This window comes from Oryzias melastigma, linkage group LG17, assembly GCF_002922805.2.
Source record: "Oryzias melastigma strain HK-1 linkage group LG17, ASM292280v2, whole genome shotgun sequence".
NCBI classification, from domain to species: domain Eukaryota; kingdom Metazoa; phylum Chordata; class Actinopteri; order Beloniformes; family Adrianichthyidae; genus Oryzias; species Oryzias melastigma.
This window is the reverse complement of record NC_050528.1, coordinates 24530439-24553167: the sequence shown is the minus strand read 5'-3', so window position 1 is coordinate 24553167 and position 22729 is coordinate 24530439. Positions and strand designations below refer to the sequence as shown.

The window sequence follows — 22729 nt, the reverse complement described above, 5'->3', positions numbered from 1 at the left end:
AGATGCAATTTTGACTTTACAAGTCATCAGCTTCTATATAACTACTTTCAAATAGAGTATACATACTGTATGTTTACATGGTAAAAAAAGTCTAAAAGGAGATCAATCTAATTTTGTAAAGTAATTTAATTCAATTATAGTTGAGAGCTTTGTAAATAAATCAAAAACAGCACAGAACAGAATTGTGTTGATCTTCTGCAGCTTGATGTTCTCTAAAGAAGAAAAGGTTTTCCACTCATTCCAGATACATTAAACCTTTGATGTTTGATTTGTGTTTGAGCACTACAGAGATTAAAGATTTTTTTCCAATGGAAAGTTAACTTGCAACACAAATTTTAAGGATATATATATATATATCGCTGTAGCTTAAAAAATGTCCCTAAGATCAGACAAAAAAATGAATACTTTATTTTCTTACATGAAACAACAGCGTTAACTCTGGATGAGACAAAGCCAGCTCTTTTTTGAATGGTGGCATCATTATTTGTCATCCAGAACTAAAAAAAAACAGCCAATATTTTAAAGCAAACTTCTCTATTTTTTCTTGTTAAATGCACAGAACTGTGTTTGTTATCTTCTCCTGCATCACAGAGAACAAAAAAACCTTTTGTGAGATGAAACAAAAAAAGACAATTTAAATCGTGTTTGCAACTGAAACATCAGAGGATGAATCACCAGTTTCTGAAACAAACTACTCTACAAAAAGGGTTTTCATCCAATTATTTTTTTGAACTCACACAATAGATCAGGGAGCGCTTGGAGTGACAAACTAGTTTTGTGGTGTTTAGCAGTGAACCTCTAGTCATGAACTGTTCAATTCTATGGCATCACTAGTCTTCCTGTGTGGAATTTAAAAAAAATTTCTAACTGAATTGAATTGTGCATATGGACAAATCACACAGATGTGTCGTTTACAATATTCCTCCCTCTGTACAGGTAACAGAGGGGGGGTTATTGACCTCCCTCTGTTACCTAGGAATATTTTAGGTAGTTAGTGCTTTTGCCTAACAGAGATGTGTCAAGGTCCGGGGGCCGGATACGGCCCTCCAGGTCATTTTATTTTATTATTATTAATTATTAATGCACTTATTTTTAACTTGTATAATTTTGACAAAATATATTTTATTGAGAGTAAAATGTTGAAAGTTATTAAAGGTTTAATTTGATTTAATCTGAAATAATATTCTTGCCTGTTTTTATTCACAATAGTGTTAAAAATTTACGTTTTTAAAGTTTTAAATATGTAGTTTTGGTGTGTTCAATAAATATTTATCCTGTTCGGCCCACGACCTAAGGTGTGTTTTGGATTTTGGCCCCCTGTGCGATTGAGTTTTACACCCCTGACTCAGGCTATCTCTTGGGGATATGATGAGGTCTCCCACTGCCAGTATAAGTCAGTTGTGAGCTTAAACTGTTTGGTCAAATACATTTTCTATTCCAGCATGAATGATCAGGTCAAAAATCCAAACAGATTTGGCTGAATGAGCCTGCTGTGACTCTTATAATCAAAAGACTGTTGTAATGAACTGAAATGGTGGTGTTTTGTCTGACCTCATAAATGCATTTACAGAATTACTGAAGTGAACTATCGCTAAAACACTCAAAAATCAAAGGTAGACTTTCAAGAAAATGTAAAAGTTGTGATAGCTTTAAGCAATAACATAGCCTGTGTAGTTAAACAAAATATCAAAAAAGGCTTTATAGGATTTAGGAGGAGATATCCAAATATATTGATCTATTATTTGGATTTTAAGACCCAGATTGCTGAAACATCATACAATTTTGTGGAGTTGTAATATAATTGCACGCATCTAAGCATTGCTCGAATATGGTCACTCTACCTGTTAGAAAAAAAACATATAGAAAAAAGTAGAGAAGCTAGGAATAAAATAAATCTGTGGATATCAGCTAAGAGGTGTACCCTTTTACCAACCAGCGCTCTTGTTTTTAAGAGATCGTGTTTCTAAACCTCACCTGTCCGGGTCGGCCTGCGTGATGTCGATGCGGGGCAGAGAGGCGATTGGCAGGCTTGTGGGTCTGGTCCGGGTCACGGGGTCTTCCTCGGGTGTCAGCGGCCTGCCCCTGTCCCTCTCCTTCTCCGCCTGTCGCCATGACAACGGAGGCAACTGCAGGTTGCCAGAAAACCGACGGTGGACTTTGCACACTTCCACCCCAAGGGTGTTGCTTGCTGAAAATTGGCCCACAGACAGATCCAAGTTCTCCTGAAAGACAAAATTAAATCTTTTAATAGGAATCTGAAAGATTGAATTCATAGTATTATTAGAAAACTTTACTTTGTCTCGCAGCATGGATGGCATCCATGGCAACTCATCATAAATTGCTAGAATATAAAAAAATCCATGTACAAAAGAAAATCCAACACCTAGATCAAACAAAATCTTTGAGTGAAATTAAATTCAATAATTTCATGTTTAGCAGTAAAGAGTTGCTCCATCATCTGCTAACCTCAATTCTCTGCGCCAAATGTCAGCAACTGCCATTCCAGGTTTTTTATTTCTCACAAAAAGAATTGATTTTGAAGCACTCAACACTTGAGCTGCCAATTGACATATTTATGAGGTCGCGCTGGAGATAAATTGTGTGTTTAATGCATCTGCTTTGGCAGGAGGGTTTAAGGAAGGAGCCCCGAGAGCAGAGCTGACACGACGGGGTTGTAAACAAGCCAGGACGCCTAGGGAAAACAGAACAGCCGGTTCCCTTCCACTTTACGTTGCCAACAACACAGAGTTTTAAATGACAAAGGAGGCTTGATGATCAGGAAGAGAAATGTGGAGGGAAGAATTTGTTGAATGCGCTTTAAGACAGGGAAGAAAACGCCAGCCTTCTGAATGTGTGGGTGAGGTGTGAGAGAATGAATGGAGGAGATGAGTAAAACGGTCACAAACAATGTGAAACTGGAGTCTGTAATCAAGGCTGACAAACTTCTCCAGTTAAAAATGATCCTGGCTGCCTTGGTGGGAATCAGGGTTAACGTTAGGCCAAACAGATTTCATAAATGTATGTATTAGTTAAGTTTGAGAAATTCTAGATACTTGAATGACATTAATTTAACAAACTTGACTAAATTCCCATTTATGACCCATACGTGAAAGATTGCTTTAGGGGTTTAGAAGAGGGGCGGATGGTTCGTTATAGATAGTTACGTTTTAGTTGTCACGGCCAGCAATTCCTTCTTGTTAAGTACCAGAAAGTATATATTTGTAATTTATAAGTAAAAGTTTGTGTGTCTGTTAAAAAATATTTGATTTTGCACTAGTTTTAATAAATGTGTGAAAACACTGAAGGTGCCTAACTAGAGGCAAAATATAAAACACTATAACACATCTTGAAATCTTTTTTTAACTCCGAGGCAGAAGTTGGATTTGTTTTGCTCTGATACGGATGTCATGCAAATAAACTGTAAACAGTCCGAAATGGTTATCAACAAATATCAGGCAACAAATAAACATGAGACTTGATATACGATCTGGCAGGATTTTGAATTTCATAATGAAAACAAAACCAGTTTGATTGCACGTGTGTAAAGATTCTTGTTATTTATAAGCTAAATAAATAACTGACCGACTCTAATGCAGAACAACTGTGATAAGCTAAAAAACTAACTATAGCAGCACTATGCCTGCAATCGTTAATAATCTTTAGTAACTCATGCTATACCATTCGATTTCCCATTTTACAAATAAATCATTCAGCCACAACTTTATCATGTCAAGGCTTACAAGGTCTCAGCCAACACTGTGGAGAACCTGGAAGCCAATCAATGGATGAATTCCCAAGAGATGTTGTTACAAGATCCAGCAAACAGGAACAGGAACGGGGAGAAATAGTGCAATGGAGTATTAGGGCCCCCTTTAAAAAAAAATAAAATAACTACAAGTCACAAAATTATGAGAAAAGGTCGTAATTTTATGACGACACAGTTATAATTTCATAAGTTATAAGTTGGGAATTTACAAGATTAAATTCTAACATATATGATAAATATTATTTTCACAAAGAAAATATAAATAACAACAAAAAATGAACCAATATTGTGTTTCAGTAGGCCCATGAGGGATGAAGAGTGCAATGTGAGCAGTTACTTCAGCATTGGTTTCACAAATATGAAAATACTAAGTTTTTTAGTGAGTTCACAATGTTTTATTTAAGTGTGAGGACAATGAAAAGAATCTGCCGGACCCTGAACCTCTTTAGAAGAAGATTCTTGACCCACAAGGAGTGGATTTCTGGTGAGCAAGTTGTTGACATTGTTGCCGGTGTAGTTCTAGAGGTCCAAATGCAATATAGCACATAAATTCAGATAATTTAAGAAAACATCATATGTGGTTGCATTGATAGATTTAGTCATCATGTGATGTTGATGGAGGCTTACACAACAATGATATTTTCCCCAAAACTTGATTTTTTTTTCCTTGTTAATAATTCTTGTTCTTTTTTCTTAGGATTTTACGACTTTTAACTCGTAAAATTACGACTTTTTCTCATAAATGCGAGACTTTATTATTGTAAAATCAAGACTTTTTTCTTAGAATTTATTCTTCTTGTAAACTAAAAAAAATTATGGTGGTCCTAATACTCCATCATAAAACAGTTTTGGTTAAAACAAAATCATACTGTTTTGTGAATTGATCAAAAAGAGATTGCTAAAAAGATTTAACTCTTCGATAGTCCCAGTACCACTCATTTTCTTATGTTTTTTTTTTCTCTTAAGGTATAAACATTTTTAGTTTTATAAACCCAATCAAATGAAAATGGTCTTTTTGTGTTTTTAATATGTTCTTGTAGCATTTTCTCAGTTTTCTCATATTTTTTTTTTGACAATCAAATTGTGTTTCTGAATATTTCTTCATCCAAATCAGGAGTAAATGAAAACTGGATGCTTGAAAATGCTAAGACTAATGATGGAGCTACTGATATGGGCATCTCAAAGTCTCCTCTCCCCCTGCGCACACTCGCTCACACTTAGGTATGTGAAATAAAATGAGCATTCAGCACTCTTGCTGAAGCTAATTGGGATTCCATTTCAAAACTGTACGACTGGATTGAACCAATATTACTCGTTGTTATTTTTGTGCCGCTAATACTACCTGAAGGCTATAAGCTCAAGCCTTAGTGTGCAAACTAAGCTTTCAGTGATGGAAAGGAGGGGCGGGGGCAGGGGTTCCTCTGTGTCAACAGAATTGTGTTTAATGTGCATAAAATATGCTTTAAAATCAACAAAAGCTTCTTGATTTTGGCTAAAAACGTCATAATTATAATTAAAAGGTCATTGAGAACAACTTTACAGTAAAAAATGTATGGTTGGTGTCGGACTTTAACGATAAATGAATGAACAGCTGGTTAAAATGTAAACTATGAGCCTGAATGAGTATGAACCTACGGCATAGCGGGCTAACTGATGAACTGAGTGAGAGGCAGAGAGCTTGAGTCAACCTGTGAAAGTGAATCAGTGCATTGGCAGAGCAGTCCCCTGTGATACATAACAGAGACAGAACTGCAAAAAAAGAAAAAAGAGAACAGAGGTTCCTGACAGGAAAAAGAAGAAAGAAGGAGGAAAAGATACACAGAACAGTTTGTTGTTCTTTCTGATTGTTGCAGGAGACAGCTTTGCTGACTCTTCTGCTTTTCTAAGAGTCGAGGTTTGTCAGATTGATTGCTTTAGTCTTTCTTAGATACACTATAGTAAATAAAGTGCTACTGTTTGGAAGACAGATAAGTCTTTTCAGAATGGTTTATTTTTTCAGTGTTGAGTTTCATATAAAACCTTAAAGCATTGGCACTTGTTCTTAGTCTGAATAAATACAAACAAAAAGTCTAGAAATAAAAATTATTTTAGACACTAAACTTTTAGCTCAGAAAAAGCTCTTTTAATTATAGAAGAATAAAGTAGGACTTTAGCTAAATGTGCCGAAAACAAAGTGGATCTGGAAAAGAAAATACTGCAACTTTAACTTCAGTCTCCGACATGCATGTGCTAAACATGACTGACATTAAAGGAAAATTTTGAGTGTAAAATAATGGGTCTCAAAGGGAGGTAGTGCACCGCAGCAGTACTTTTAAAAAGATGTGGAGTCGATGTATCTCGATGAGGATGAAAGGATTTTCTTGGCTCTGGAACCAAAACAACTCGAGTGCTCTCTGTGGCACTTCTGAAAAGCCTTGTTAAAAGAGGAGAGACAGGCACAGAATTTAATCTAACACAGTGGCCTTACACTATGATGGAGTTATTACATTTCAGGAACAGAAAAGAGTCTGTATCACATTTATTTAAGTGAAATTGAGTGAATTGGGTTTGAGATGAACTTTTGCAGAGGCTGTGTGGTGAAATAAATCTATTATGTACAACTCAAACTAAAAAATCATGATTTCAGTTAGTAGAAGACAGCATCAAATTCATTCGTTTATTTAAACATTTCTTTCTAAATTATTTAAGTAATTATTGTATTGTTCCAAAGTCAAAATAAAGTATATCTTACAATTTTACGATAAGTAGATGGCAAATTTACAAGTAATTATGATAAATATTTGGCTTTATGTAAAAACTACCAGGAGCAGTGTGGGGTTCAGTCTCTTGCCCAAGAACACTTAGTTACATGGGGCAACAAGGTGGCATTATGATCCTCAGACGAGTGGTCGACCACTCTACCTCTGCACCACAGCTGCCCCTGTAGACAGTGTGCTTTGATTGTGTTCATCTGTGATTCTGTACGGGTTCTTAAGTCTTGGTGTAATGTTGATTACATTTTTAGAGGTATGAATGAAGACTGAAAGAAAATTTATGTCAATGAAGGCCAAAATGCCCACCACTAAATTAGACTCTCCATGCATAAAATTAAACCACCTTGAGAAATAAAACATTGGGAAAAGAGCCAAGGCAAAAGTTAAGCAAAAAATAAGGGCACCTTTATTCAAAGCTAGACTTAATTGTTATAAGCAAAGAAAGTGGAATTGATTTAAGCTGAATGACAAAGAATGTAGTTTGATGAAAAGACACTTAACAAGTACATGTTACATCATCGAGCTCCAACTGCTACATCCGACTGTTGTAAGAGAAAGAAAGCAGGATTTAAACGGGACAAATCAAGATGTTAGAACTTGTAAAAGTGTTCCCAGTGTTTTTTTTTAATTAATGATTATGTATTTTTTAGCCAAAAAACTTGTGTCGTTGTTTAAGACAGTTTCTATAAAAGAGTAGTTTTGAGCCAGATGCCTGCTCACACGAGGAAAACAAAGACATACATTGAACTAGTAATTTGCAGGTAGATGAATTGGAATTTTATTGTTTTTGTAATCTCTGGAATTGACTACATCAGGCCAACAACTCTATATGTTGCTATAGTTGTGTCAATCTTTGAAAGTGGACAGTACATAGGTGTTGATTCTCCATCATTCCTCATGCACACCTGAACATGAGCGAGCTAAGCTTGTAGCCCGCCCAGAGCGGATTGTCTATGTCACAAATATGCTCTTTTTCATATGTCAATTTTTCATCTGCTGACAATTACTCAAAAATGCAATTTCTTGCTTAATTTTTTTTTTTTTATAATTCCTGTCATCAGAAAAATGTCAAAAAACATGTTAAAAACACCCAAAACATAATTTTCATCAGAGTGGGTCTACTCGCCATCAACAACCAGCACATTAGTTTGCAAATTTAGGGGAAAAAAAACATGCTGAAGCACACGGAAAGTCCTCCGTTCTATTTACTTTTTAAAACTGGGTTGTGTTAAGGTATGGTGGCCTGTCACAGCAGGAAAACTCTCATTATCCAACTTTTGGCTTGGCTTCCAAGCTCCAGTTGGAATATGTCAAATGAATCTAACCTTCCTGTCCAGTCATAAACACCAGGAACGAAACAGATGGGGCTCTCTGTCAGTTCTCTGTCCTTCAACTTCATGGTCTCGTTTCCTTCTAGACTCTGGCCTTAACCGTTTCCTGTTGTCTTCACTGCTATCGTGCCGTTCAGACAACTTCTTAAAAAAAGGAACTCAACTCTGCCTCCGTTTTTCTTTATCTATTGTGGACACAAAAAACATGCTTATCCAAGTCCTAGAATGCACATGCATACACACACACACATCTCCCACTCTGCGGTGTGTTCTGCCAGAACAGTCATCCGTTTATGAGTCACACACCGTGGCATGGACATGCTGCACCTCACTGTGGGCACACTTTCCAGCAGGAGTTTAACGTTTACTTAGGAGGGAGCAGAAGCTAAATGCACACTTCTGGAAGGTGTGCAAACTCTGAAATCGTAACCACTAAAGAAGCTGAGTAACAAAAAGCAGAAAATCTCTGAAAAAAAAAATAAATAACCTGTAATTTTAAGGATTAAATATTTAAAAAAATGCACTTACATCACCTGGCGTGACACCCTGGGCACTCCTGCTTTTCTTCATCCTGGGACGCTCAAACAGACCATCCGCGGTAGATCTCTCAGAAAGAAGCAGAGCTTCTACTGCTTTGGGCAGCCTCACTGGTACCACTGCAGATGGAGGGGTGGGAAAGAAAAAGGAAAATATTCAACTCTGATGAAAATCATGTTTTATGGTGTTTTTAAAATGTATTTGTGGCCTTTTTCTAATGATGAAGGACATATATAAAATAATTTAAGATTAAAATGTGTTTCTGGGTATGTCTTTATTCAAATTGTTGAGAATCAGAAGCAGATGAAAAAATGCAGTTTGAAAAAGGGCTTATTTGTGATGTAGAAAATATGCTGAGAGGGAGACACTAAATTTTAAAAAAGAGATATTTCTCTATATTGATCAAATGCAATGTAAGTTTATGTTTTAAATTTGATCAGTTTTTCCATGTCTGGCAAATCATAAAAAAGAGGATATTTATAAAAACACGCTAGAGAAGATGTGAAATCAGGTAATGAAACACAGACACATAAAACTCTATTACAGACCAGTAAAATCTATCCTATCTGGGTTATTGGGGATGAGAAAAATCTGTGAGACATGAAAGCAAGCCAGTCAAATATAATGAGAGACTATCCCATAATATCCAGACAGTCATTCAGGTGCAAAAAGAAAACACAGAGGCAGCTCCTCTGACCTGCAGTGGCTCCACATCTTTTGCTCGCTCAGAGAGAACGCAGACAGCATTACTCCTCATATGTGTCAAAAACACTGCTGTGCCCCAGGCATCGTTCACCAGTGATGGAGATGGTTCGTAGCACACTGACTGAAAGCATTCAGCTCTGTTTCTGAATAAATCTCTGGGGGAAGAGCCCATGTGGCTCATGACCGAAAAGTCTTCTGCCCTGCATTGTTCCCTCAGCATGGAGCTGGAGCTGAATTCTCAACACCTTTCCATGACATTGAGAGCAGACTAGCTTTCTTCCTGTAGTCAGGATTCTTAGAAATGATTGAGGATGCTGTCGTCATTCAGGATGTGTTATTTCCAAGATTTTTGAATGAATTAACTTATTTTTTAGTTTAAAACTGACGGAAGGGGAGCAATGTTTGCTATAAAAGTGGTATTGGATGGTACAGGTCAAGTTAACTGATTTGTGTGTCTGAAAAAGCTTGTACTTAAAGAAACAAAACAGAACAGTTAAACTGCTGTTTAAAGGAGGACTTAGAAAAACTTAATTGTAATTGTCATTTTTTACTGATGTATTATTACTGCTAAATCCTCTTCTGGTAAAACACTGGCTGGAGCCAGCTCAAGTACAAGTGTGAGGACAATCTGACACCACCATTGCTTTATTTTAAGCGAGAAAAGAAACCCTGCACTAAAAATAGTCCACATACTAGGCCAAAAACCTTAATATTTTAAAAGATGAATCTAAACACTTTCTAGGCTTCAATAAAGGGTAAATAATAAAGAAGCTTGGTTCAGACATTCATGTTTGTTAAAAAATAAGCTCCAATCACTGTGTTTACCCGTGTCAATAAAAGGTTAAAATGTCAAATTGTCAGTAATTTAGTTTCTAATCAATTCTTATTTAGCGATGGACATACTCATCAGGCTAAAATGTACTATGTCGATGTCTAATCAGGAAAGGATGTCTTTATAAAAGGAGAACCGGTTGAATCTGAATTTTAAAGTTTTACAAGTAGAATTTCTTGGAAGAATCCTAATAATTGAGTTCATTTTGACATTTCATAGAAAAATAATTTTATGGGTTTTCTGGTCTTAATTTTACAGCAATAAAATTTTCTAAAATTAACGAATGTTTCCGGTTGTATTTTAAAAAAGTGAAGATTTTGTCCATTTGAATACAGTACGGCTACAGTATACATGACACTGAAGAGTAGTATAAACCAGAAGCTCCAGCAATAAACAAACAAAAAAAAGCGTTCATTCTGATTCCATCTGCAGGCTCGAATTCAGACAGCGAGCCCTCGTCAATTCTGGAATGACGACAGTGGTTGGAAAATGACCACGGGGCAGACATGAGTGACTAATTTATGTGACAGAAATCTATTGATGTTTTGCTTGACACTATTGATCTCCACAGTTTCCACCCACTATAGCCCGTTGGCCCGCAGGCACTCTGCCCTTGTGCTGCAGTCAGTAGAACATGACAGGACTCTTGACAAATGAAAAAGATAATTTTACAGCTACAAACAACATGGCACTGCTCATAGTTTATACAAAATGCTGATGAATTGCAGTTAGTAATATATAGTTGTTGCTGTGCAAACACTTTAACTAAAAACATGTTTTTTAGTGACAATTTAACTGTAATCAACCCTTTTTGTTTTTTATAGATATTCAAACTCAAACAACAAGACATTTTACAATACCCCATTCAACACAATTAAAACAGAAAATTAGAAAAGATCTTTATCAGTAATGGATTGGTTTCTTTTAATATTTGATACAGTCAGACACATTTCAGCCCATACTTGATGTTTCTTTACATTATTTATGATTATGTTAGAACCATGGACAGTATAAGAGAACTGGCCAGAGTGAATGTGATATTACCCATAGAAAATAACTTGCTTTCGGTTCCTTTTTATTGTAGTTTTTTTTTTTTTTTTTGTATGTGTATTTAAAACCTGGTTTTTAATTACAGTTGCTTTTTATATAACTTCTTATTTTATTTTTTTTTAACTAAAGCTTATATGTTTTTTATGATAAGCACCTTGTGTTTAACGGCATGTTAAAGAAAAGTGCTGTATAAATGAATGAATGATTCATTCAACGATTGAACCAAATTAAGTCAATTCAGTCGTCATTTTCTGGCGATATAGATGTTGCCATGTTGGATCACAAAATTTGTAAGTAATGACTTTTTGTTGTAGCACGACCTTTTTAAAGTTATAAAACCGCTGTTGTTATGTATATTCAACCACCGGAAGCTCCGCTCTAATGCTAGCGGACTGGTGATTATTGATGACATTAAGTGAAAGTAACGTCCAAAATATTAGACACTATTTTTTCATAACCCTCCCTTTGGAGGGCTAAATGAAGGGGGAGGGACTAGGGGTAGGGAGAGGGGAAGAATTCGGATTGGGCCTAAATTTCTATGGCAACCGCACTCACTAATCTGGAGTGAGCTTGTTGGAAGTCATTCTGTCAATCAAATAATGATATTTGAATATTTGATGTGAGACCACATGTGCATTTTATTAAGGCATAAAATTGGTCAGTTAATAACTTGAATGACTTAAACGAGTTAAAAAAAAAAGTGGCAAAGTAAGAATGGTTATTAGGACAAATATAATGATGGAGTAATAGCTGTTTATTTCTCAATAGTAGTCTTCAGCTTCTTGGGAATGATGGGTACTTTCTATTAGGACCCTGACGGGGGGAGGGGTCACTCAGCCCATTTACAATCAATGACTGGAGAGCATCAAGATCAATACGAGCAGCAGAATAATTCCGAAGATGTCTCAACTTTGACTGAGATCATATCAAACCTAATTTATTTTATTTGTTTGGTTCTAATGTTGGCTTGTAGCTTCTGATTGTTTTCCTGTTGCACTAAGTTATTAGATTTCCTCGGGTGCATTTTGTAAAATTCAGTCGTGCGTGCTTCCATGTTCTTTCATGTTTTTCCTTGAAGTTCTTATAAATTAATCAGACTTTATCAATCTTCCTTTGATCTTGCTGCGAACTTGAACATCTAACATTCTCATTAAAAATAATTTGAAAGTGTTTAGATGTTTTGTATTTCCTAAAGCACTGCAAAGTCTATATAAGATGGTTTGCTCGAATGTCCACTCCTGTCTTCAATTTTTTTTTAGTTTAGTTTTTTTACTTTTCTCCCTCCAAAGTGATGATCTTAAACTTAAAAAAAGCTTTTATACGAGTTTTATTATTTTTATGCCATTAGAATTCACTAACACACTTCTTAATTCTCTTTAGCATCAAAGTGTGACAAAACCTTTAATTAACAAATCTGCTTTGTTCCACCTTTGAGGGATCTTTGTTGTACCTTTGCTGTGCTGAGTCAAACAACCACTTTTGGAACGGTGTAGTAATCTTTTTATATGTCAATAACGCATACAGAAGTACCCAGAGAGCCCAATTGTTGTTGGAACAGGTTCTATTTGAAAGGGTAAGTCAAAATGTTCTAACAGTTAAGTGACGTGATGCAGTCACATGTGATGCTAAGACGACACTCCAGGTAACAACATTGTTAGGATTCATTTAAATCAATCAATTTTGATACAATCAAAAATCAGGAAGTTGAAGCACGGACTCAGCCCCATTCAGTTGTGCATAGATCTATGTTCTTCCACCAGGTCACACGTCACATGTTTTGGCAACCAAGAGTTTTATGAATGGTTCCCTTTTTGATTTACTGATGAATAAGGAGAGATGTACACAATAATTGCTACAATCCATCTCTGAAGGCACTGTTGAAAGAAACATGAGATGGAAAAAGTCAGTGTTTGTTTGAAAGGAGCTAAACCTTCTACTTTCACTGATGTCTGCTGATGAGAAAAACATTACGAGTTAATTATTAGCGTGCTGCGCCTCACCCTTGTGAATTACTATGGAAGCCGTTAGTTAGATCGGCCCATGGTTTATTGATTTATTTTTTTAGAGCCAGCTTTAGTTAGTAACTAATGAAATGGTGAAAGAATTATGCAACTCTTATTTAACATTTTGCTTTACTCAATGTCAGACGTGCAACATTTAGTATTTAACATTTTGCTTTTTCTTAAAAAAAAAAAAAAAGACTTGTTTTTCAAAGAATGAGGCAGATTCAGTCAGCATAAGACTAGATATATAAGAGCTTAGTGTGTACTCATAAGCTGTGTTGAAATTACCAAATTCATGAGAAAAATGATAATAACAAATAAAGTTCTACACTCCACTGATGACTATTAAGGAATACCCAAGTAAGGATCTCTTGCTCTGACTGCAAATAGTTTTAAAAACCTGTCCACCTATACGGTTTATGCAGTTGGGGTTGTGGTACTTGCCTACGGCAGCCTCTGTTAGTGTTCTTTATTAAAATGGGAACAGTGCATATTTCAAGTCATAGTCATAGTCCCCCAAAAGTCTTTAAAAAAACCCAGAAAAATCACCAGATTTAAGGTTTTACTTCCTGTGAGCAAAATTCACAAAACATTAACAAAGTATTAAAATAACAAAAAGTTATTTCTATTGTCCACCTTGCCAAGTCGGCAACAATGCAGAAACCATCAACAAAAAGAATCACTTTCTTCTGATGCCATCAGACACTATTAATCATCTCCTCACTTAACAACACAACAATAAATTTCCCACATAGCGGGGTTCCTTTTTAACAAGGAGCAAAGGGAGTTCTCTTTTTTTTCCAGAGGCAATCCCAGGTAGCTTGTTCTTTTTAATTGTGTTTCTGTGATCAAAGTTAGTTTTGCCACTTGACTTGAGAAAAAGTAAACGGCTTTTGTTAGAATTGTATACCGTACCATATCATTTACATTGCTAGTACCGGGTTGGACCCCTTTTGCCTTCAGAACAGGTATAGATTCAACAAGGTACTGGAAACATTCCTCAGAGAATTTGGTCCATATTGACATGATAGAATCACACAGTTGTTGCAGATTTGTCAGCTGCACATCCATGATGTCGATCTCCTATTCCACCAGATCCCAATGGTGATTTGTTGGGTTGAGATCTGGTGACTTTGGAGGCAATTTGAGTCCAGTGAAGTCATTATCATGTTCAAGAAACCAGTCTGAGATGATTCCAGCTTAATGAATTGGCGCCTTACCCTGCTGGAGATGGTATTCAGAAGATAGTAGACGGTGGTCATAGAGGGATGGACATGGTCAGCAACCGTACTCAGGTAGGCTGTGGTGTTGTAGCCATGTTCAATTGGTACTAAGGGGCCCAAAGTGTGCCAAGAAAAATATCCCCCACACATTACACCATCACCACCAGCCTGAACCATTGATACAAGGCAGGATGGATCCATGCTTTCATGTTGTTGATGCCAAATTCTAACCCTACCATCCAAACGTCACAGCAGAAATCAAGACTCGTGAGACCAGGCAATATTTTTCCAATCTTCTATTGTCTAATTTTGGTGAGCCTGAGTGAATTATAGCCTCAGTTTCCTGTTCTTCGCTAACAAAAGTGGCTCCTGTAGCCCATCTGCCTTAAAGTTTGACGTGTTGCAGAACTCGGTTGTAACGAGTGATTATTTAAGTTCCTGTTGTCTTTCTATCAGTTGGAACCAGTCTGGCCTTTCTGCTCTGATATCAACAAGGCATTTCCACCCACAGAGCTGCCACTCACTGAATATTTTTCTCATTTTCTGACCATTCTCTGTAAACCCTAGAGATGGTTGTGGGAGAAAATCCAAGTAGATCAGCAGTTTCTGAAATATTCAGACCAGCCCAACTGGCACCAGCAATAAACTACCTATCCTCTTTAAACCACCTTTATTCTGATGCTCGGTTTGAACTGCAGCAGATCATTTTGACCATTTCTACTTGGGGTGTGCCCAAATATTGATATTGGAATATATTGCCATATTTAGTCCTTTCTCTATGGGTTCTCACCATGTATCGATCTTTTATTTTTAGATAGATAGATGGATAGATATGCTTTATTCCGGACTTGTAGTCCAGTCAGTGAACAGGAATAGGATCACAATCATTAAGCAGTACACACAGAGCCAAGACTACACAAGATGACAAAATACTTGTAAAAATCCAGTTATTATACATCAGGACTCTTTAGCCAGATTTAAGTCAAATAATAGGCAAAACAATCTTTTAAAAGCAATAATTGTGTCGCTCTGCTTTTGTATCATGAAGCAGAGATGAGTTTTTGAGTTATACCCGGAAGAAAAAAAAAAACAAAACATTTTCTTAAGTAAAATTAAATCACCAACTCTTGTTTGTTGGACAGGATGACAGAGGTTTAGAAAAAATAAATAGTGGTAAATTAAAAGAAATACTAACATTTAACAAACAGCAGCCTGAGTTTCATGTAGAGAAATACCGCCCTGAAAGTCAGCCATCAGGTTGTATTGCTCACTCTGGCACGACAGAATGCCCAAGCTGTTCCCACAAGTGTTCAGTGTAGTCCAGGTCAAGACTGCTGGCAGGCCATTACATCCTCTCCGCTCCCAAACTCCAGAAGTACTCATTGGGGGCGAGCGTCATCTCTGAGGACAGAGTTTGGTCGCTGACTGTTGGAGATTTGGAAGTAGAATCACATCACTTTGGAGAGATTGTCTCACCAGATACCATCACAAATGATGATTCATTTTTCAACTATTGGGTTACTTTTCTAACTTGTGTCCTAATTTTAACTCACTTTGCTGTGTTATATAAAGATTTTTTCATTTACAAGTGATTAATGGTAAAAACATTAGTAAAATAACATTTTATAGAAATGTTTAATATTTTTGTTTGCTTGAGTAATGTTGAACATATGAAAAAAACTATTTTAACTGGTTGATTTTTTCTTTCTTTTTGGCATCACAATAAATCCATAGATAACATGTATTTAATAAATTGATAAGGTTTGATGCAGTAACATTCATCATTATTTGTTGAAACTGGAAGATTATATTTTAAAAAGTTACAAATAACATGCAGTTCAATGACTTTTGTATTCTACTTTGGCTGGTTCAATTGATGCTCCTAATTCAGATATGACTTATGGTACATCAGATAGAATCAAATTAAGACTTTCTCCAACGATAAGGATAATTTCATGTTTGTGTTATTTATACACAGTATGATCACCATTAGACTGATCAGAAGATTGGGATTTTTATCACATCACAATGAAATAAATCAGTCAGTCTTGAAGCAATCAGTTTTGTGCAGTTTCTCCACACTTTGACCCTTTGATTTAACTGCCGTTTCCCAAAAGCTGGATGCATCACTGAACGAGGATTCCGTGCAATACTAGAGTCCGTAGTAACAAAAAAAAGGCTGTTTATCATCAGCAGAGAAGTTTTCAATGGAAACAGTCCATGCCCTCAGCTGGTCTTACCACAAAAGCACTTCACTTACAAATGTAGCATTAACAGGCAGTTTAGCAAAGTAGACTAGAGCCTGTATGGCTACAGCAAGACTTCCAAGACTATTAAACGAGTTAATATATGCACACGGTCTAATGTTCTCTAAGGAGACCTTGATCAAGAAACATTAGTGTAGTTCTCATCGCTAATATTATCTGCCTAGATTTCTTTCAGACAAATAAAACTTCAAGAGTGATACATATAACAGAGCCACATAAAGCCCTCCGATTTCCAAAGATCACTGCACTACACAGAGAGAAAGGAGGATTTCCATGAGGTTTATTGCTCAAGTGACCTCTCACTGTTGTAACCACGGCAAAAGGACGTCTCCCCAAAGGCTGCTTGTTCCTTTACAAATAATTAGTTGTTGTTGTGAAGAGAGTAAAAGAATGCACGGTCGTGAGGCTGCACTCAGGATGATGACTGGAAACACTAGTTTCAGGTTTTAAGGCGAACACTTGCAATCATTAAAGTGAGAGCACACTAGGGAACTACACAAACAAAAACAACTTGAGCACTGAGCTGACAATATAAGCATGTAAAAGTGGTGTTTGAGCTCTCTGGTTTTTTAAATGCCTACTTTGACATTTAATAGACCTATTACTTATGCGATAAATGCTGTCTCTCTTTTTTTTTTATTTTTTTTTTTTTATATCACAGCTTCTATCACAGCTTCTGCCAAACCAATAAGTGGATTTTCTTTCATTATCATCAAAGAGATGTGTGCACAGCTAGGAGACACTTATCCCAACAAAGATGACAAGCAGCTACATTTTCCAAAAGTATCACAGCTCTTTGACAAATGGAGATGACAAGTCTCTGTTGAGAAAAGTCTCTAAAGGCCTCGCTTGTGTCTCAAAATGCATTTTTTTTTGTTTGACTTTTTATTTTACTTTTGTAATTATCAGTGACATGCATTTCAGAGCTGACATCTACAGTCCTAGTTTAACTAAATGCTAATAAAAAGGCATGATGTGCAACAATGTGGATTGAAAAGGATGTTGTTTTATGAGTTAGAGCAGATCCACTGACTGCCGTACCACTTTTCAAAAGCAGTCCTACTGCAAGATCCATGCTATGAGCGATCATATAAATTGAAGCTAATGTAAAAATACAAAGCTATATATCCAGTTGCTATAACTTTGGTTTGTGTTTCTTGTCATGTATACAAAGTCACATCTGTAGCTTTGGAGATGTCAAAAAAGTAGGTTAAGCTGCGCTAAATGGTTTCCACTCAAGAGACGCTTTCAGTTGAACCACACAAGACGCCCTAGATCAGGGGTGCTTTTGCATTGGCTGAATGCTGGGCTCAACTATTGGCTGAAGAATCTTGAAATGATGAGTTATATTTAACACCACATTTATTGATCTAAATCAAAGCTGTTGCTGCTTTCACTGGAATTAGTCTGAAAAACTCTCAGGGTCTAAGCTGGATGTCACTCAGGAGTCTGTAGTACTCATGCATTGAATCTTCTGTTGAATGTGGGAGGTTTTGATGGATCTCTGACCTGAACAGATTTTCTTCCTGAAATCTTTGCTTCAAATAAAAAGAGCAAAAACAAAATAACCAAGACATTTAGAAATTGCTGTCAAACACCAATTCCTTCATATTTAAAATTGTTACCTGAACGATTTCAAACATAACTAATAGAATGCATTCTATTTGTTTATACACAGCTGCATCAGTGAATAAAAAAGCTGCATTTGAAGCATGACGGATCACCTGATGGCAGATAATTGATAAAGCCTGTTAAAGCATTAGTCATAACTGCCCTTATAGGTGAATGTGGGCTGGTGGCGAGCACGAAACATCAAGGTCATACGCCGCTTGGTGAGCTCGTACAGAGAAAATGTTCATGCACACTTTTTCTTACTGGGATGCTGAGCTACGAGTCATAGTGAACGCTTATACATAAAGCAAAGATAAAATATTGGGAGGAAATAGGTGAGATGAAGGCATGTACAGTATATCATGTGCAAGGAGCCTGTACACGCTTCTAATGGGCTCCTTCCGTGCACCCAGTGTTAGAAAATAGGAAATTAAACAATTAGGTCGTAGTTTGTGTGGTTATCCTACGGGCGTCTTACAAGCACTTGCATATCATGTGCACATGGGGGCGGGATTCATGAGAGAGTTGTAAAGGGACAAAAATTGCACCTTATTAATGGCTAGAGAGTACTTTAAGGACATCGCACAACAGCATCACCTGTACCTCATAAGTGCGGGCAACACTATCCTCACAAATTCTTCACATACACTTACCCCACGCACAACAATTGTATGTTCCATTTTTATGACGTCCCTTGTGGTGGCTGTACGAGCTTCAAGTGAACTGGAAAACACACCACTTCCCATTAGATGCTCTCTACGATCTTCCATGGCCCTGGATAACCCAAAAACCTTTAGCATCCATTTGGGTCAAACACCTGTACAGGTGCTTGTGACTAAGCATTAACCAATGACCTATCAAACACATACACATAATACACTCATCAACCTCTATCCAACATACACACGAAGGCTAGACATAAACACTGCTGAAACTGAAACAATATTTGAGCGAAAACTTGCATTTTGACCAATAAAAATGACATCACATTGCTCCAATGCACAATGGAGAGCTCTGCAGCGTGAGTCAGTGTCTGTCGTTAATTCAGGACTGCTGGTCACCCACACAAAGCATCTTTTGTGGTGCCCAAACAAAAAAAGCTAAAGAAATCATGTGCACTACAGCGTTCGAATTGAGTTAAACCACTCTGGAGTCTGGCAGTTAGACTTTCTAAAAAGCCATCTGTGCGCTTCAACAATAGCTGCAGACTTTACACTCATGTACTGACTGCAGATAAGTCCATAAATAACAGAAAAAGACGGATTATGCTTTAAATACTACAGAGAAAAGTTCTAACTCACCTTTGCAAGACTGGACTCATTTAAAGTAGAATAAATGCTTGTCACTGGAGCTTTTATACCTGCTCAGAAATGTGAGCAGAAAATGCAGAAGTGGTTAGCAACAGTCAGAGCATAGCTGGTTTCAGTACACCAACAGGTTGGGTTTGTCATATATATGAATCTAAATATAACCAGACCCCATTTTGTTGGACCCAATTTTTTTATGCCTAAAATCAGCCTCAAACTACAATTTCAAATGTTTGTTTTGTCCAAAGTTGCAAGAGTCTGATAATGTTAAATATCATCACATGTCAATAAGAAACAGAAAGTAACAACTTCTGTTTCCTTAAATCTACAGAACGGATTGTATCAGGAGAAAAAAAGAAGAACACACATTCTTGTTGAAAGAAAAAAATGTTTATACTTTAAACTAACGTAAAATTGTTCCCAGTGATCTTTAAAGTATGGTTCTGAAGTTTCTTGCCAAAATCAAAAGCCTTTGTTGTTTTTTAAGACAAATTGTACAGGGGCAGTAGCTCATTAGAAATACAATTCTGGGTTGTGGGTGATTCGATTTACAGTTTTAAAGTCACAATTTTGATTTTTTTTATTTTTTTTTATTTAACACAATGAATTAAAGGTATTTTAAGGTCAAGTATGTTTTCTTTTTGTCCCTTAAATCAAACTGTCTGTTTTCCTACTAACAGAAATGATTCAACACAAATAAACAATTATACATAATACTGAAATGATCATAAATCCTTTCATACTTGGTCCATATTGTGCTCCGTGTGACGGACTGCTCCACACCCACTCACCGCAATTCCCCTCAGCCGTTGAGCGTGCGCTGAATGTTCAACCCGGTTCAATCTTTTTACACATAATCACAGTCCTGCAGCGCAGCAAAATGACCAATCAGGGACCCGGATTTGGGAGGGGTGAGTGGGTAGTGTCCACTTCAAAACACAGAAGTGCCAAAATTGACCATGAAAGAGAAACGAATCATTTTGTGCCCGTTTGGATTAATATTACACCAAGACAGGCATTAAAGGAACAGAGTTTTGAAAACAAAAAAAGACTGGAGCAAGATTTGGGGAATTTACACCGCTTTGACTTTTTGCTCCAAGGTTCTCCCTAGGGCTGCACGGTGGCGCAGTGGTTAGCACTCTCGCCTCACAGCGAGAAGGCCCCGGTTTGACTCCCGGCTGGGACCTTTCTGTGTGGAGTTTGCATGTTCTCCCCGTGCATGCGTGGGTTTTCACCGGGGACTCCGGCTTCCTCCCACCGTCCAAAAACATGCTTCATAGGTTGGTTGGTGACTCTAAATTGCCCCTAGGTGTGCATGTGGAGTGAATGTGTGTGTGATTGAGGCCCTGAGACAGACTGGCGACCTGTCCAGGGTGTACCCCGCCTTCGCCCATCAGTAGCCGGGATAGGCTCCGGCACCCCGCGACCCCGAATGGGAAGAAGCGGACAAGAAGATGGATGGATGGGTTCTCCCTATTGTAGGTGGAGGAGGAGCGCTAACAAACAGTAAAAATACAATAAAATAAGAACCTCCTCCCTGCCGCTACCTGTGTGAGCGTGCTCCGGTGTGGATACCACCTGCTGAGCGCACGTTCATAAACCTGCATAGAGCGCGTTCTTGAACGCACCACCCGCGACCGCTGTGTAAACACCTTGAACCGGGTTGAACATTCAGCAGCACGCTCAATGCATACCCGATTTATGCATAGAGCTTGTGACCCGGCTTAAAAACTTGGATAACAACGAACGCTCCATGCACAGAGGCCAGGAATTGTGGTGTGCGCATTTGCATTGTCAACTTGTGTCAACTTGATTGCAGGGCCAGTGTGTAAACTCCCACACACACACACACAGGTGTGCACATACTCAGAGCTGCGTGTGCACGGAAAGCTGTCGAATCGATTTTTTCATTTTCTGCATCGATGAACATGATGACGAGTTTGAATCGTTTTTTTACAGCTTCTCGAAGAATCGTTACATCCTTACTGTTGACACGGAGCATCCGCCCCCCTCCCCGTCACCCGCTATGTTTGCCCACTCATGTGTAAGCTTTTAGTCTCAAGGTAACCTTAATGGCGCAAAAATAATGATCAATCTAGTCATACAGTTTTAAGCCAGAATTTGCAACAGCACTAGAGTGGAACACTCACATCTCACACACCTAAATGTGAGCGGGTCAGGGTGTGCCAGGCAGAGAGGAGACTTTGGCACACCCATTTCATAGCTGCATCCTTAGTCTGAACTTTTTCAGGCGTCCTGTTTTCTGATCTAATGCGATTTGAATTAAGAAATACTCTGAGACGTTGTTTTAATCGTAAATTATTTTATAGAGGTCCTGCACTGCGAAAAAAATACTACAAGAACAAAAAAATAAAAAGACAATTTTCATTGGAGTGGGTCTTTAAAGACAAAAATGGTGCATAGAGGTATGAAATGCTGAAGAAAATCAGAGTTACTTATTTAGTAACTCTGGAAATTGTGCCAGAAAAAAAGCTTTTTATTATTTCTAGAAAAAAAAAAAGTACTTGTTCTTGATCTGAAAACTGTATTCAAGTATTCAGAATGTTTTTTTTTTGCTTTGTTTTTTGGAAAATTGAATCATTAGGAATTTGTAAAGGTTATTGCCCCAATTTATTTGTATAATATGTTTACTTAGAAAAAAAACAAGGATACAAAGCTTCCATTCCTGTTGCTCAGAGGGAAATCAGTGGAGCATTTAATATTCTTTTTTTTCCATATAGTTAATAGGAAACCCTTTGAATGTAAGTGTGTAACAGTGTAGAGCTTTTCTTTATTTCTTTTATAGAACAACATAAGAAAAAAGCACAAAAAAATGCAGCTGAAAAAGAAGTGTGTCTTCAATAGGTATGAAGTGATTTATGACAGTTTGTAAGATAAGTCACACATGGAAACATCTGCTTTCTCATGGGGTTATGCTTTGGCACACATACTGCACAAGAGGAAGCAGTTTATTTTTATTACTCAGTGCATTTGTAGTTTGCTAGGATATAACACGGCTGACTTCAAAAATTTAACTCTGCAGTATTGCAACAGCAACATTGGTGCAATATCTAAAAATGTGATCATCTCGGCCAACTGCCACTTAGGACATATCAGTTTAAATGTAACATATGGGGCACAGCTACTACCTGACACTTCATAACTTTTATTTTGTTTAAAGTTGTTTTATTTCGTGACAAATCGCACACAAGTGCTGGAAGGTTGAAGGCAGGTTTTTTTAAGGCTCACACAGCACCGGTTTTCTAATCTTATCCATGCTTCCCACACTGTTGGTGTGGGCATGTCCTACACACAAAGCAGTTGTTGGACTTCATGCAGCTGTC

The 22729-nt window shown here is 37.2% G+C and overlaps 1 protein-coding gene across 2 annotated transcripts in view; it reads right to left on the bottom strand.

Annotated features, from left to right (window-relative positions):
* Positions 1–22729, bottom strand: part of LOC112147212 (cAMP-specific 3',5'-cyclic phosphodiesterase 4B) — a 71644-nt gene that overhangs the window by 39274 nt on the left and 9641 nt on the right. The window contains exons 3-4 of one of the 2 annotated variants that reach the window (XM_024273436.2): positions 8379–8506; positions 1975–2222 (exon numbers count right to left, since the gene is read on the bottom strand). In XM_024273436.2, coding sequence (XP_024129204.1) covers positions 1975–2222; positions 8379–8420 — 290 coding nt within the window. In that variant the 5' untranslated portion in view covers positions 8421–8506. Of the gene's footprint in view, positions 1–1974; positions 2223–8378; positions 8507–22729 lie in introns of those variants that run through there. The other variant, XM_036216147.1, reaches the window with a different exon arrangement.